The 16,174-nt window shown below is 38.5% G+C and overlaps 2 protein-coding genes across 7 annotated transcripts in view; one reads left to right on the top strand and one right to left on the bottom strand.

The window, feature by feature from the left end:
* The window catches only part of PREPL (prolyl endopeptidase-like), a 36,087-nt gene extending 22,887 nt beyond the window's left edge, over positions 1-13,200 (bottom strand). Inside the window, exons 1-3 of one of the 5 annotated variants that reach the window (XM_010842294.1) lie at positions 13,021-13,200; positions 11,185-11,722; positions 977-1,099 (exon numbers count right to left, since the gene is read on the bottom strand). In XM_010842294.1, coding sequence (XP_010840596.1) covers positions 977-1,099; positions 11,185-11,403 — 342 coding nt within the window. In that variant the 5' untranslated portion in view covers positions 11,404-11,722; positions 13,021-13,200. The remainder of the gene's footprint in view (positions 1-976; positions 1,100-11,184; positions 11,723-13,020) is intronic. The other 4 variants (XM_010842298.1, XM_010842295.1, XM_010842297.1 and 1 more) reach the window with 4 other exon arrangements.
* Positions 13,201-13,529: 329 nt separating this feature from the next.
* LOC104990287 (calmodulin-lysine N-methyltransferase-like) overlaps positions 13,530-16,174 on the top strand; it is an 88,515-nt gene continuing 85,870 nt past the window's right edge. For both annotated transcript variants that reach the window (XR_825493.1, XM_010842292.1), the window contains exon 1: positions 13,530-13,783. Coding sequence is in view for 1 of the 2 variants with exons in the window: in XM_010842292.1 (XP_010840594.1) it covers positions 13,646-13,783 (138 nt within the window). In the remaining variant the exon portion in view is untranslated. The remainder of the gene's footprint in view (positions 13,784-16,174) is intronic.

The following is a 16,174-nucleotide window of genomic DNA, read 5'->3' as shown; positions in this document are numbered from 1 at the left end:
GATGTGAAAACCATGACTTAAGACTAGGCTGAAAACCCAGTCAATACCTTTCTGAGATTCTTTCCTCTAAAATATGCTGTCACTTCCAACTGTTCATGGTTTGATCTGATTTTACACAAAGCATCTTACCCTCTGTAGAGGTGACAGATAAAGGCAATTTGAGAGAGAGAAAGACCATTACCAATACATGAATCATGCTCTTGTCTAATTCCTACATACTAAATGCAACTGACTGACTGATATGATATTAGGTAGCTTAAGACATTTTCTACCTGCTAGTTAATGGTGTGATTTGAATCTGGAATTCCTGATTCTTTGTTGTTCAGCCGCTAAGTCATGTCAGGCTCTCTGTACCTCCGTGGACTGTATTGCTATTTTCATTCTACTATGCATGTAATTTTCACTCATAAGCTGTGGTTCTGTTTTCCATTCTTATCAAAAAATTTTTCAAAAAAAAAAATTCAACATGTATGTTCAGTCAGTTTCAACTGAATATTTATGAGTGTGGTAAACACAAAATGGTCAAGCAAATACTTGGCTTTCATGGTATTAAACTGTTTAAAGTGAATTTTCTTTTATTAAAAAAAAAAGTATAGCTAGAACAATCAAATACTTTTCAAACAATGAAGCACTGACTTAATTTCACTTTAACTTCTCACTAGAATTATTTAAAAAAATTTAAAAGCAGAATTGGTTGTTTCCAAAAACCAAAATTAATATAATATGCTTGGAAATTCATCTTGGCTTTGATCTTTACAATTTATTTAAAGGATCATAATTAGCTTATTCTTTGTTCTTTAAGTTTTTCAGCACATATTAAAGGCCAAAATCAGTCTAATTTGGATGTGGGCTTATGTTTATAAATCATAAACATTATAAATCATAAGGTATTAATTAAAAAAAAAACCATAAGGTATTTCATTTGTATCCCAACTGGTAATATAAGGTTTAAAAAAATAGAGATAAGGTATCTTACCTCTGCATTGATGATTTCGTATTCTTCTTGTGGCTGTGTTTCTAATTTTGCTCTCACTTTTTCAAACGCATCCATGTTTTCTGAAAGGGGTTTTTCGTTTTCCTGTTTACTAGACAGAAAATTCTGGAAAAAAGTTTTATCAGTATGATCATAATATTTCAATTAGGAAAAAAAAACTTTCACCTTTTAAAGATAATTCTTATTTCCTTCTCATGCAAATACAACATTAGATGTATACCTATGAAATAAACTGCATTTCACAGATCTTAAATATTGTTTCATAAGTTTAATATGTCATTTCCTCTTTTTCATTTAAAAATGTAAAGAAAGAAAATGAGGTTGATACTTAATGACTACAGAAGGAAATGGCAACCCACTCCAGTATTCTTGGCTGGGAAATTCCATAGACAGAGGAGCCTGGCCGGCTACAGTCCATGGGGTTGCAAAGAGTTGGACACGACTGAGCGCACATGCACACATTACTTTAAATGTGTAAGTCCTGAAGAGGCAGAGGTACTAAGAAGTGCTGAGGAGTATTCAGAAATACTATGGGAAAGCAATAAATGAAATCCTGTGAACACTTAAACACACTTAATAGCCAGGTGTGAGAAGCAGAAGTCTGATGAATTTTATAAAGTACCTCCTAAAACGAGAAAAAAGTCGAAGGCAGAGGAAGACATTAACATTATCAATAAATGTTCATTATTATTTTATTCACAGCAAGAGTCATGATAAGAAGTTTTCGTTACTTTCTATCTTCACTGGCTGTAATTTTCTTCTCTTGTGGGGATAAGGAATCCTCCAAATAGAACTGTTTATCAGATCAAGTGGTGAATTAAGGCTTTATAAAACAGAACTTCTCTTTTGAGATAAGGAACAAGATAATATATTCATCTCAAAAAAGGAAGAATAAGGAAAAATAATGGAAAACCAGTGGGTAGAGATACAGGTGAAAGCTAAATAAAGCACTCTGTGTCTTATTAGGAGTCCCTAATAAGCTAAGAGCTTAAGTTGATGTCTGCTGAACACATAAATACCATATGAATTATTAACATTTGGGTTAGGCAAAAATCTCAATTCTCAAATTAAAAAAAGGGTTCAATAATTCAATACACCATGGGTTTGCCTTGCTTAAAGAAAAGAATTTTAGCCAAGATTTTCAATGTCACCTTTCTGCCAAAGATGACAACTGTACAGTGATTTGTGCCAGAGGGGCACTAAGCCTTTGGTAAGGACCTCCAACAGCTGGTTGATATGTATTGCACAAGTGTGTCCATGACACTTTACCAACAGTGTAGCGAATGTAAGTGATATAGTCTATATCACAAAGAGTCTATATCACAAAGAGTATAATCTAAAATTAAAGAATAAAACAGAAAAATCACCAAAGCAAATTAAATGGAAAATTAACCATTTTCACAAAGTTTTAAGACTTTTTGGGATGCTTTATGATTTGGATTAGATTCACACTAGCCATAATGATCGTTACCTGAGTTATTTACTCTCTACTTCAATAATATAATTAATGTGCTTGAGTACCAAGTTCAAATACTAGAGGCTCATATGTTTACTTTTTTTTTTTTAAAGTATCTCTACAAAATCTAGTGTTGATCTTTAGTGAGACAAAATATCTATACCAATAATTTCCTATTATCACCTAGAGCACAAAACAGATCACTAGAAATCTTTCTTGAAACTATAACTTAGTGATTAGTTAGTTCAGTCACTCAGTCGTGTCCGACTCTTTGCGATCCCATGAATCACAGCACACCAGGCCTCCCTGTCTATCACCAACTCCCGAAGTTCACCCAAACTCATGTCCATCGAGTTGGTGATGCCATCCAGCCATCTCATCCTCTGTCGTCCCCTTCTCCTCCTGCCCCCAATCCCTCCCAGCATCGGGGTCTTTTCCAATGAGTTAACTCTTCACATGAGGTATAGGAGCTGATTTTTTATTTCCAGATATATGCTTATCTGTTCTGTTAATTCCTATTAGAATTAGAGTCAGGAGAGCTACAAAGAGAGTACCTTGCAGCCCCCAGCACATCCCAGACCAGGAGCTGAGCTCTGCCACTTTTCAACACTGGTTCTTTCTTATTGAGAGCCGTGGTTAATGCAGGACTAAAGGCAACAGGGCTGGGCCCAATACCTATCCTCCTACACTTACCTTACAGTCTTAATTTTTTTTCTGTGTCACAAATCCAGTTGAGTTTATCTGAACCATAAACCCTGAAATCAACAGGATTTTGAACTGCCTTAATAAAGTAGAAGTAGAGTTCAAGCATTTTGTAAATGATTCCTCAAAAGGAAATACTCCCAGGGAAACTGAGATTTTATATAATATTCACAAAGTACTCCAAGTTGGTTTTGGTTTAAGTTCTGTCCTCAACAATACTCACTGGATGTTCCAAGCTTTCATTTCAATGCTAGCTAGCATTATCATTAGGGTATGCAGCCAAACCTATCGATCTTAGCCAAGCATCTTAATACATTAATAGTTCATTGGTTTTAAGGGCATAAACTGCCTAATGGAGCTGAGATGAGGAGAGCTTTAACTTTAAATTTTAAGAGCTTACATGTACAGTGTCACTTTATTAATGGAAAAAAGAACCAGTCTTCCTCATCTTCTGGGTGGCCTACTACAAAACCATTTTAGTAATGAAAACCCTTAAGATAGAAAAATGGAATATGTAAACTTTATTAGAGCAACATCATTGAACTCTAAAGACAGAAAAATCACACAACAGAAGAACACTGGGCAGCTTTGAGTAAAGATGGTACCATTAATAAATGGCTAATTCCAAGTCTGGGACAAGGAGAGTAAAAAGTAGGCTTAGGACGTTTTGTGTTAGAAAGCAAGAAGTGTTCAAAGGCTGATGGAGATGTGTGAAAAGAACACAAGGGCCAGTTTGAGGGGGTTCCTACTAGCCACATTTAGGGCAGTTTGAGCATCAAAAATAGTAATGACTGTAATTGATTACTTTAAAAACTCACAATAATTTAAAAAGAAGTAAAAAACAAAACACACACCAAACTAAAAAAAATAAAAAGACTAAAAAAGGGGGAAAACTTTTTTTACAGAATAATACTAGCTAATAAATGTAGAAAGAATAACAGAAATAGAAAAACATTAGCAACCCCCACTGAAACAAGTGATTAGGGTAAAGATTATCCATGGTTATTACACTCATTAGGTGAAATGATACTGGGTAGTAAAATATTTGCACAAAGTATTACCCTACATTCTACTTAGTAATTGCAAAGGGAATAATGGCCCCTTAACAATGGAGAGAACTAGCAATTATCACCTTTATTGAAATTATTAAGCTTAGCATATGAACAGTGGGACAAGCTGACTTTATGAGTCCCCTGAAATAATGCAATATGGAGAATTTCAATTTAAGACACAAAAAGAGAAGAGTAAACCTAAAGTAGAAGAAAGGAAATTAATTTAATTTGTTTCAATGAAATTGATAAACTAAAGAAAGGACCAACAAATAGAAAAAGTTGGTTCTTTTAAAAATGCACTAAGAAAGACATGGGAGGCCTGGACAGGGAGGCCCAGGACACGGAGGCCTGGAGTGCTGCAGGCCAAGGGGTCGCAGAGTCGGACACAACTTAGCGACTAAACAAGAAGAAAGGCATGTATAAAACTTGACTTAAAAAGACAAAGATATTAGAAATGAAAAAGATGGCATAATTACAGATATAACAAAGATTTTTAAAAATTACAATACAGTTCTTTAAGCTAATACATTTGAAAATATGATAAAATGGATAATTTTCCAGAAAATAAATTAGCAAAACTGATTCAAACAACAGAAGAGCTGTATAAGCCAATAATTACCAAAGACATTGATAATTAAGTGTCCCTTTATAAAACAGACACAAAACCCAGGTAAGTTCAAGGGTAGCTTTCTCAAATCCTCCCCTCATATATTAACTATTTATGGAAAAAAAAAAGGCCAACTATATAAAACCATGCCATTAATTTTATCAGGCTAAGATAACCCTGACACTGAAACTAGACAGTGAAAATATAAGACAATGAAAAATCAATCTTATTATAAAATATGGATTGAAAAAACCCTAAAAGATCAATGTATTAAAAAAAACACAAAACAAAAACAATAGTGATAATAAAATCCTATGTGACCAATGAAGATTTATCTTAAGAGTGAAAAGATGGTTCAACACTAGAAAAATCTATCAATGTAATCACAAATAAAGGAAATATATCTTAGGCCCATTTCGATTAATGCAGAAAAAATAGAAAATAATTGATACACTTAAAAATCATAAAAATCTTCAACTTCCTTAAGAAACATCCCTGTGTTGTTTTAGGCAGAACCACACTAAGCATCAGTTCATGGGGTCGCACACTTTCACTTTCATACTAAGCATCTGTGAAACCCTTTGCAAGACTTGTCTCCTATGTTCCCTGCTTCTAATTCCTCTCTCTGAGCCCAGTAAGATTTTTGCCCTTCTCATTCCAGTGACTGCTCTTGTCAAGGTCACCGATGACCCCTACATCAAGACGTACCAATGTTAATTCTAGGTAATCACAGTACTTGAGAGCTATCAGGATTGTCACTCAGTTGATCACTTCCACTTCCTAAAAACACTTCACTTGGCTTCCAGGCTTCACTTCACATTACTTGCCTTCTATTTCACTGGCCCTTCTCAGTCTCTTCAGCTAGTTCCTACTCAACTCCTTGGCTCTTAACATCAAAATGCCCTGGACCACTTCTTTTATCTGTAGTCTGCACTAATTCCCTTGGTGATCTCATACAGTCTTATGATGCTAAATAGTAAATGCTGTTTATTTTCTAGGACTCCTAAATTTCTCTCTCTGGCCTGATCCTTTTCCCTGAACAAGTTTGTCATACCCAACTGACTACAATACTCATTATTTTCTACCTGGACTTCTAACAAGTATTTTAAAAAAGTCCAGCACTGAATATCCAATGTCCCCATTTTCCCTCTCCCCACAAAAATCTCCTGTTCTTTAGACAATTGTTCCTATCTTCATAAATGACAACTGTCTTTCCAGCTGCTCACACTTAAAAGTTTTAGTTTCGTCTTTCTCTCTAGCAACCACTGACAAACCTCGACAAGGTGGAAACCTTGTCAATTCTACTTTCAAGATAAATCTTGAATCTGAGCACGTCTCACACCTTTACTATTCTGGTGATACCAGTATCATTTCTCTTTGGATTACTGCAAGAGCCAAAATGCTCTGTTTCTGTCTCTGCTTTCCACAGTCTATTTTCAACGAAGAAACTGGAGTGAACCTAAAGTCAGATCATATTACTCCTTCACTCAAAATCCAACCCAAAGTTTTCCCATCTTGTTAAAGAGGAAAACTGAAAATCCTTATGATGGTCTAGAGTCCTAAAGAATTCTGCCCCATTACAAATCTTGCTGACCTCATCTGCTACTACACTCCTCCGATGTCCACTGACTGAGCCACTGGGTTCCTTCATGCTTTTTGACCATGTCAAGCTTGCTTCCACCTCACTTTCTTAGAACTTCCTGCCCTATGCCCAAACACCCACTTGATGCTATTGCTCAAATGTAGTCTTTTTTCTCAGTTAGGCCTGAGCTGACCGCTCATCCAAAATAAGAATTCTTCCTAGCCCCAAATGGTTTATTTAATCTTTCCTTGTCCTATTTTATTTTTCATTGTACCTATTGCCTCTGATATACTATTTATTTTATTCATCTATTTCTTTGTTCTTCCTCTCTCCCTAGAGAAATGAGATAAGGACTAGATCTTGCAAGGTCTTGAGGAACATGATTAGGAAAATCGGAGCTTATGTGTTAAGAGCTTCTGGGGACTTCCCTGGTAGTCCAGTGGTTAAGATTCCACACTCTCAATGCAGAAGGCCTGGGTTCATTTCTGGTCAGGGAACTAAGATCCCTTATGCTGCACGGTGTTGCCAAAAAATAAAAATACAAAGACACTAATTTCTTAAAAAAAAAGAACTTCTGGAAGGGTTTTTAAGCTGTGGAGTGAAATGATTTAATTTATATTTTAAGATCACTCTTCCAATTGTATGAAAATGGGTTAGATGAGAAGGCGGCAAGCAAAGAACCTGGTTAGGTGGCTTCAACCAGTGACCCAGATTAAAGATGACTGAATGATAAGGGTAGAGATAGAGAAATACAGACAGATTCACCATGTATTTTGGAGGTTGATGTAATGTGTTTCTGAAAGCATGTCAGACATGATGGTATATATGATTTGAGGTATATGAATATTTTATTAGAAACAACAAGCACATCAGACTGATGACTACTATTCCTTGGGATGAGACAAGTCGGTTAAGCGAAAATAATTAAGTAAATAATAGCCCAGGTGGTATTGTGATGTGGTAAAAATCATGAAACTAGGTATACTCTGTTAACGGATGCGATGGCAGGTTAATGTTTTCCCACATTCTGGCTTGAACAACTGCATACACAGCAATGAGACAGAGAAGAGCTGAGTCAGGGTTGGGAGAGTTGAAGTGCAACTGTGGATAGTCTGAGAAGTCAGTAAGATGTCCAACTAGAGATTAATCCTGTGCAGCTCAGAGATGGATCTGGGATGAAGATAATAACTCCTATGATACTAAATCCAAGGGAATGGATAAAATTACTTAGGAAGAAATTAGAGAGAAAAAAGAGCCAGAACCAAAGTCTGAGAAACTTCAAAGTTGAGAGGTCATATGGAAGAAAAGTCAGAAAAGGAGATTGAGAAGGGTTGGTTTGTAAGGTAGGAAAAGGAAAACTAGGAAAACGTGGACTCATGAGGCCAAAAGAGTTTCAAGGAGGGATTGGTCAAGGATGTCAAATCTGCTGAGAGCTTCTCTAAGAGAAGGAAAGGGAAGTGCCTACTGGGCTGAAATATGTTACATCTTTGGCAACAATGATGGGTTTTTAGTGGGGGATAGGAGCCATACTCCAGCAGGTTAAAGAATAAATGGAATGTGGAGGAAAAAACCCAATAAAGAATTGGCACCTATAATGCAGTCCCACTCCATGAACTATTATCAAAAAAGAAGAAAACTATTGTGAGACTACAATTTTTTTCTTTCTGGCTTTCCCAAGTTTTGAACCTTCAGAACCAGTGATTCCCACAAATCATAGATCACTAATACCAGTGAAGGAAATACCTGTCAACCTATCTTAGTGACTACTATAAGAACTGCTAATCTATATTGTAGAAAGAGTCAGTGGACAAATGTTTAACCTTTTTTTCCCCTTATTTGGTTTTCTTTTTGTATCTCAAATGATCAAAGACTTCAGGAATTATTTCTGTAGGCAGAGCAGAACAGGATGATGTGAAAGATAAAGAAATGGGGTATTTGGTTTGATGCTAGCCTTTGAATATTACTAGTTGGTGCATGAGTGTAATGGAATAAGTTCATCTTGCCATCTGGCTAATGTTAAATGGAAAGTCACAGTCCCTGCCAGAAAGAGCTTCAGAAATGAATGAATTCAGTGAGGTTTAGGTCAGCAACATTTGATCACAAGTGTGTCTAGTTCCTAAATGCAGATCCGCCATCATTGGCAGACTGGGAATTTCAGAATTGCTTGAGGAACTTAAGACAAAAAACCAGATCCCTAGGCCTCAGCCAGTAGATCCTGACCCAGCAGATGTGGGGTGAGATCCAAGAATTTGTATTTCTGAAATGTTTCCCAGGATTTCTGATACAAAGCCAAACTGCAGGAGCTGGTACTATAGAGTTCCCAAACATATAGGTGATAGTTGTTGGTAAGTTAACAAGGTAGAGATATAAAATAATGAAATTTTAGCATCTGGAGGACTTTTACAGAATGCCAACTTGAAACTCCCCCCTTTATTTCCAGTCAGAGAGATTAGAGTCCTGACATACCAGTCATGGCTACAGCTCTTCTTTCTGGCATTTTTATTACACAGACTTCCCTCCCTTACTCTAAAGAGTTAACTTATCTAAACAAGTCTTTAAGTAAATATATTTTAATTTGCCTAAAAGGCACTAATTACTTTTTCTACTTTGCTGTTCCCATTTGTTGTTGTTATTTAGCTGCTAAGTTGTGTCTGACTCTTTTGTGGCCCTACAGACTGTAGCCCTCCAGGCTCCTCTGTCCATGGGATTCCCCAGGCAAGAATACTGGAGTGGGTTGCCATTTCCTTCTCCACGTTGTTCCCATAAGAGCAGACAAGGCTGAAACTGAGTGAATGCTTATTTAGCTGTGCATTTTTGACTACAGATCTCTTCACAGCTTCCCCAGGTCTCAGTGATCATAAAGGAGAGGGACTATAGCTTTTAGATCATATAATTTCTCACAGAAGGAATGGTTGATGTATGACATGTGAAAGCCAGACCATTATCAGGTGAAGGAATTATTAAGCCACTGAAGCAGGTTAAAGCTTCCAGACAACAGGGTTCTATGAAAGAGAACTGAAAAGTTGCTTCAGGGACAAGTAGAGGGAAAAAATAGTCCAGCTCCTGCATAGGGTGTGAGCTAATCTTACAGCTGTCACTCTGACGGTAATTCCTGCCTACTATTTATAAATTGAGACTAAGGATAAAAGTACAAGATAACAAAATGTTCCAGATACAATTCAAAATATAATGATCTAAATGTCTAAAATGTGTCCAATAGGTAAAGTTTTAAAGTTTACCTTTCTCAAGTAGGACATGTGTGCAAATACACACACAAAGGGTAAAAACGAAATAGAAGACACTGAAAAATTTGAGTAAAAAAGGAAAGTGCTAAACTAAACTAAGATGCTATAAAAAGAAAAATTTGGATGACCAAAATGTAAAGAGTAGAAGTCTAGAACTAAGGTTAAAAAGTTGAAAGCAAACAACAAAAATGCCCCCAAATAAATAAATATGAGCTAATAAAAGAACAAAAATGAAACAATAAGCCAGAAGAATTGAGTAAAATAAGATTAAAAAATCATTTTTATAAACAGAAGAAGCTGCTCAAGTGTCTATCAACAGATAAACAGATAAATAAAATGTGGTTTATAAAAGAAGTATTATTCAGCCACTAAAAGGAATAAATTTGCATATATGCTACAATATGGGTGAACTTTGAAAACAATGTAAGTGAAATAAACCAAACACAAAAGGACAAATATTATATAATTCCAATTATATGAATTATCTAAAATGGGCAAATTCATAGAGACATAAAGTAGATGAAAGGTTTCCACGGTTCAGTAAAGGCAGGAGTGGGGAATTCTAGGTATATTTTTTTCAGGTGACAACAGGATTTTGGAAATAGTGATAACAGCTGTTCAACACTGTGATGTAATTAATGTCATGGAATTATACACTTAAAATGGTTAAAATGGAAAAGTTTGTTACATATACTCTACTACAATAAAAAAGTCAAAAGAGACGAAAAATATTAGTATGAAACTAGAAATTAAAATACAAAAATAACAAAATACGCTAAAATATTGCAAGAATATCACTCTTAAATGCAATGTAAGGAACCTAAGGACATAGCAAGTATGCGGTAGGGGAGGTCATGTCAAAGGGGCAACAGCACCAGCAGCTTAACTCAAATAACTAGGATGAGCACACAACTTGCCAACCTGAGGCACTTCTGGGAGGAAAGGGGACACTGTCAATAACTACAGATGGACAGTGTGGACTGGGACTGTCGGGGGCAACGGAGGAAATGTGCTCATTCTACATACAAGGGCAACAGGTCCTCAAGGTTGAGGTCAGGTCCATGGCTTGGGGTCTGGCCAGAGCACAATGGTCCGAAAGCATCTTCTAGAATAATACAGTGGTCAAGAATGCAAATCTTTTTTTCAATTTTTAACAGAGAAGTAGCACAATTAAGTGGTTTTCACTGAAGTTTACTAATTTGGGATTCATAAAACAGCATATTATTAGATTTTATTAAGAGTTATTATAACAGCCCAGGAATTTTAGAAGGCAAATTATACTTTGAGCTGCACTGGTAGCACAGGAAGGAATTCCTAAGGTGAATCATTTCTTATAAATGTACATTTTTACATATTACATTAGAGCTCTATAAATATATATATTCTTTTATACTTACATATGACTACAGACAATTGAGTCTGACCATTTAAAAAATCAAACCAGATTTACTGAAAAAATTAGTTACTGATCTCCTACCCATTCTTTATTTTTAATCTAAAATTAATCTTAAAGGCCTACACAGAGGTTAATTTAAACAGTCCATACCTTACATGAGAAGTTCCGACTTGGGATGTTTCTTGCTAACTCTGAGATCCTGGGTTTATTCTGCAGACACTTGGTTAGGTGATATTTTTTCAATTTTATTCTATGGTAATAACGATCAGTGAAGTTACAGTGATTCAAGTGCTCTTTCTGCATGCATTTCCCAAGGTGAGGAATACTATACTTCAAAGCTTGGAGGAACAATTTGCTCTTCTGCTGCATGGTATCAAAGTCCCTGGTTTACGCTCCCTTAGGGGCTGCCAGCACATGAATGATTTTCATAGGGATGACTGTACAGTGTGGGTTCTCAGAGCATCTAAGATCTGCAGTTCTTAACTTTCCCCTTTGGGGCTGTGGACCCCTCAGGTTACAAATAACTGCAGACAGCTGATAACTCAGGTTAAAAGTATTGAAAACTTGTACAAGTTAGTTTCATTCAAGTCATACTTCTTGGCAGATGTAACTTAAATGTCTCTTTAGTAAGGTCAATCTTATCAGGCTCAAACTATGCAGCACTCATTCTGGTACACACATGGGCAAACTAAAAAAAAACAAAACAAAATGAAAAAACAAAATAAAAATCTGCAATAAATACAAAGACTTCATGGGGGCATCTCAGGAACTCTGAGGGCTTTTAAAGGCAAACCGGCTTTGATTTTACAGAATTCAGGTATTGGGTTGGTCAAAAAGTTCCTTCCAGTTTTTCACAAGATGTTATGGAGAAACCTAAATGAACTTTTTGGCCAACCCAATATATGCAGGATGAACTGGAAAAGACTAATTACTGAATAAAGGTAGAGAAGGGATTAGTATTTGAGTATTTGCTACATGCCAGATGCTTTTATATACTTGATCTAATTTAAACTTCATAGGAACCTGATAGAGTAACTATTATGTTGATCTTACAGGTGAGCAAACTGTGGCTCAGGAAGGTTTAAGCAACTACCCCAGGTCACCTCTACAGAAAGTGATAGAGGAATGTCTATCTGCAAATAAAAACAACTGGACTTTGACGTTAAAAACGGGATTAGCTCTTTAGTTGCAAAAAAACACTTCAGGATGCACACAGGAAATGTGATGCCATTGGTCTTCTGTTGGAAAGCCCGTTCTTTTTAACCTATCTAGCAAGGTAAGTAAGGCTAGTGAGTAGTTAAGTCAGAGAAACCTGGGTTCAGGTCTTCACTCCTGCACTTAGCACCTGTGCTTAGTTTCCTCGTGTGTAAAACAGAGATAATGACCCCACTAACTATTCTAAGAATGAAACAATAATTTATGTTTAACCCTTAATCAAGTGCCCGGACCGCAGTAACCACTCAGTAACCGTCAGCTACCATTTTTTGGACAGGAAATATCTAGATATGTTGCACACTGTTGAATGTCGTCATGAAAGTCTTCCACAAAATGTTTCTGGGTAGCAAAGGGAAAATACTGCGTCAGCTTTACCACAGCTCGGATCCGCTACGAAGTAGCAAAATAAAGGAGAGTGGAAATAGGGAATGAGCAGCCAATACCAGCAAAAACAAAGAAATTAAATAAAGTATGAGAAAATAAAAGAAAGGCTCTAAATGACTACATCCCTGCCGGCAGCCTCCATCCATCCATCTTCCACCCGCAGGGAGAAGACAGCCGGTTATCGATGGGGGTAGGGCAGACACACGGGTATTCCTGGGAGAACCTATTCGTTTTCCCTGTGCATCCGAGGCGAGAGAGTGGTACCAGGTGTCACGCAGTTAAGTGACATCGGTCAAAAATCTAGGACTAAAGGACTGAGGGATGGCTGGATGGGGAGAGGAAGAGGTGAAGGGACGAGACCCCCAGCCTACGCCCCCTAGTACGTACGCAAATTGAAAGTCAGCGTGGCTCTAGATACCGAAAGGAGTAAAGGGACGCCCAGAGGACCCGGAGCTCTCAGGAAGGAGTGCAGCTGTCCCCTCGACCGCGTCCTGCCGAAGTCTGCGTTCTGCAGCTAGCAGAACCACTGCCTACCCAGTGTCGCCGAGAGCTAGTTTGCAGCACGCGTTCTACGTAACTCCCAACTAGCACGAGCTCTAAGCAGATTCCACCATCTTTATTGTGGTCAGAAATGGATTTTTCTCCTTCTGAGATCATTATTGCTTAAAATACAAATCTTTTGGATCTTTGCTAGTCTTCAGAACTCGAGATGAAACAGGAGAGAGGAGAACAAAAAGGGGCAGGGTCGCGCTAGATCTGCCACAGTTCTCGCACCCTCTGGTCTGCCCTCACTCAAGATGGCCACCAGCAAAATGGTGCAGTGGCGAGAGTCGCGCTGCCCTGGTTGCTAAGGAGACGCGACTACCGGAAATGCGGCATTCGGGGAGGGCTCGGGAGCTAGGGCAGAGGGAGGGAGGCCTGGCGTCACAGGTCCTGACTGGGAAGAAGTAGGCAGGTCCTGGCAGGGGAGAGCTGTGGCGGCGGGATCTCGGGTATAAGAGGCTCTAGCGGGATGGAATCTCAAGTCTCTGACGCCGCAGCCGGTCAAGCAGAGCAGACTGCAGGCGAGGGCCAGGCAAACAGCGGCGCCGCTCCGGGACCCGCAGCCTCGGCGTCCTTGGGTGCCGCCCGGTGGAAGCTCCTGCGGCAGGTAAGGGAGAGCCCTCTTAATTCACTATTGCCTCTGGCCACTCCCCTCGCAAGCGATCTGTAGCTCCTCTACCCTTGGAAGCTCGGGGAGTTCCCTCAAAATTTTACCGGGAGCCGCCTGAGGAGCGCCCCCTTGGTTCACCTACGGGTCCCACCAAAAAGGGAGGCATCAGGTGGCATCGGTAGGGAGGGGGCAGCCAAAGCTGAGTCCTGGGAAACTCCGATCGAAGTAGAAGATTCCTTCCTAGACATTAGTCTGCATCTGAGGGACTTTTCTTCTTGCCCGCCAGTAGGGTTGGTGGAACCGCCGCTCCGCAGCCCATACTGCTCTTTTATGCTTCTGTTTTACTTTCTTCCCCTGATATCTTCTCCTTTCTTCTTAACTCCTGTTTCTAGCCCCAAATCTGGCCCCTCTTTTGGTGATCAGCGTGGTTGACTGTGTAGGGACTGTGACGTTGCACGTGTTGCTTCGGTTTCTTCCGTGGAGCTGAGAGCCAAGGGAGTTAGTTGTAAGAGTTGCCCCCGCCCACCCCTTCTCTTCCACGCGATAGTTACTTGTTTATCTTCTGGTTTGAAGTGATCAGTGAAATCCTTGGCGTCTCTGTGTGTTGTTTACTGGCGGTTATCTTTTGGCACTTAGAAGATGCCGCTGTTGTTGGTAACTTCAGTGGTGTGCCAGTGTGAAAATTTTCTTATTTGACATCACTGACATTCCTTGCCAAGGTGCTTGAAGTGAAATCTGTTGTTGATACGTCAATGTTATGCTTCTGCCTGGGGTTTCCTGCTGAAACCTTTTTTCAGTAGGACACTTTGCGTTTCTGATTTGTGTTTGAAGAAGAGTTTCTCAGCTACTGCCACTTTATTTGAGATTGTGTGTTTAGTATTTTGGGGGTTACTTTGTTTGCAGTTGTCTGGAGTCGTCTTTTCATACTGTGGGCTTCCAGTGCTGTCATGACACACTCAAAGACCTTTTCTTTGCTGACACATTGACAGCCCTTGCAGAGCATTCATGATCTGGTTTTGCTGTTGATGTTACAAATGGTATTATAGGATAATAAAATGCATGTCCTTATAGATCATTATTGTAGGAACTTTCTGTAGTGAAGTAAACAAAGTTGAATTATCAAAATAGTAAATTAAGGCTTAAAAATGATCAATCAAACCTTATTATGATGACAAATGATTCTTAGTAAAAATTCTAGTTGACCGTCATTTATATTCATTCTGAGTTGCTGTCTACTTTAGCATAAGAGTGAGTTTCAGCCCGGGCTGCCATTTGAACTCCCCTCACACTTGGAAATTTAATGTTTTGGTATATTTGTGCTCACTGCTTAGAGTCTTTCTATCTTCTTCTCTACTTAATAAATGACTGTTCATCTTTCAGATCTCTGTGTCAATCTCCTCTTATGTGATGCCTCTGCTGACTCCTCTGGGCTGAGTTAGACCCATAGGTGACTCTATGCCTAACCCCTTTTCACGTTATTTTATGACCATTTCATTAGAATCCATCGTTCTCATGAGAATAGGAGTTCTCCCCGGGGAAAGATGTTATTTTATTAACCTCCATCTTCTGCACAGGGCCTGGGTAGTTAATTTTTAGTAGATAACTGTTATGTGTTGTGGAAAGCCTGAGAATAAGGACAGTCTTTAAGTGGCCCACAGAATCTTATCCTCAGTGTATTGTATCAGTGAGCTATCGCTGAGTAACAAATAACCGCACCATCGGATATTAATACATACACATACTGTTGTATGCAACGCCATTACATACATCACATGCTGTTGCACACAACAGTGAGCATTTATTCTGTTTGTGAGCCACTGACAGGCTGCGATCAGCTGAGTGGCTCTAGGCTGCATGCTTGGTCCACATGCCTCTAATCCTGAGATCAGTTAGTTAACATGTTTTCATGGTGATGACAGAGGTATAAGAGAGCAAATGCAACCACTGAAACATATTAATATTTTAAATATTTACTAATATCCTGTTGGTCAAAATAAGAATCTTAGTCAAGGGGGCAGAGAAAATATGTTTTTTTTTTTTTTTTTCTTGGAGAGGGCAGGGGAGAAAGTGAATCTTTTTCTGTAATAACTGAATCTACCATGTGTTTTAAACATTTTCAGGCTCTTAGTAAATATGTTTCAAGTGAACAGACCATTTGTATCTTGTGAGCATTCAGAACTGGAAAACTGAGAAATCTGAACAATACTAGAGATATGAATTATTTTTCTCTTTCTTATGGGACATCTTCATGACATCTGCTTCAGTCAGTCAGTTCAGTCACTCAGTCATGTCTGACTCTTTGCGACCCCATGAACCGCAGCACGCCAGGCCTCCCTGTCCATCACCAACTCCTGGAGTCCACCCAAACCCATGTCCATCGAGTCGTGA

This window comes from Bison bison, unplaced genomic scaffold, assembly GCF_000754665.1.
Source record: "Bison bison bison isolate TAMUID 2011002044 unplaced genomic scaffold, Bison_UMD1.0 scf7180017864177, whole genome shotgun sequence".
Classification (NCBI taxonomy): domain Eukaryota; kingdom Metazoa; phylum Chordata; class Mammalia; order Artiodactyla; family Bovidae; genus Bison; species Bison bison.
The sequence above is the reverse complement of the archived record's forward strand: the minus strand, read 5'-3'. Positions and strand labels throughout refer to the sequence as shown.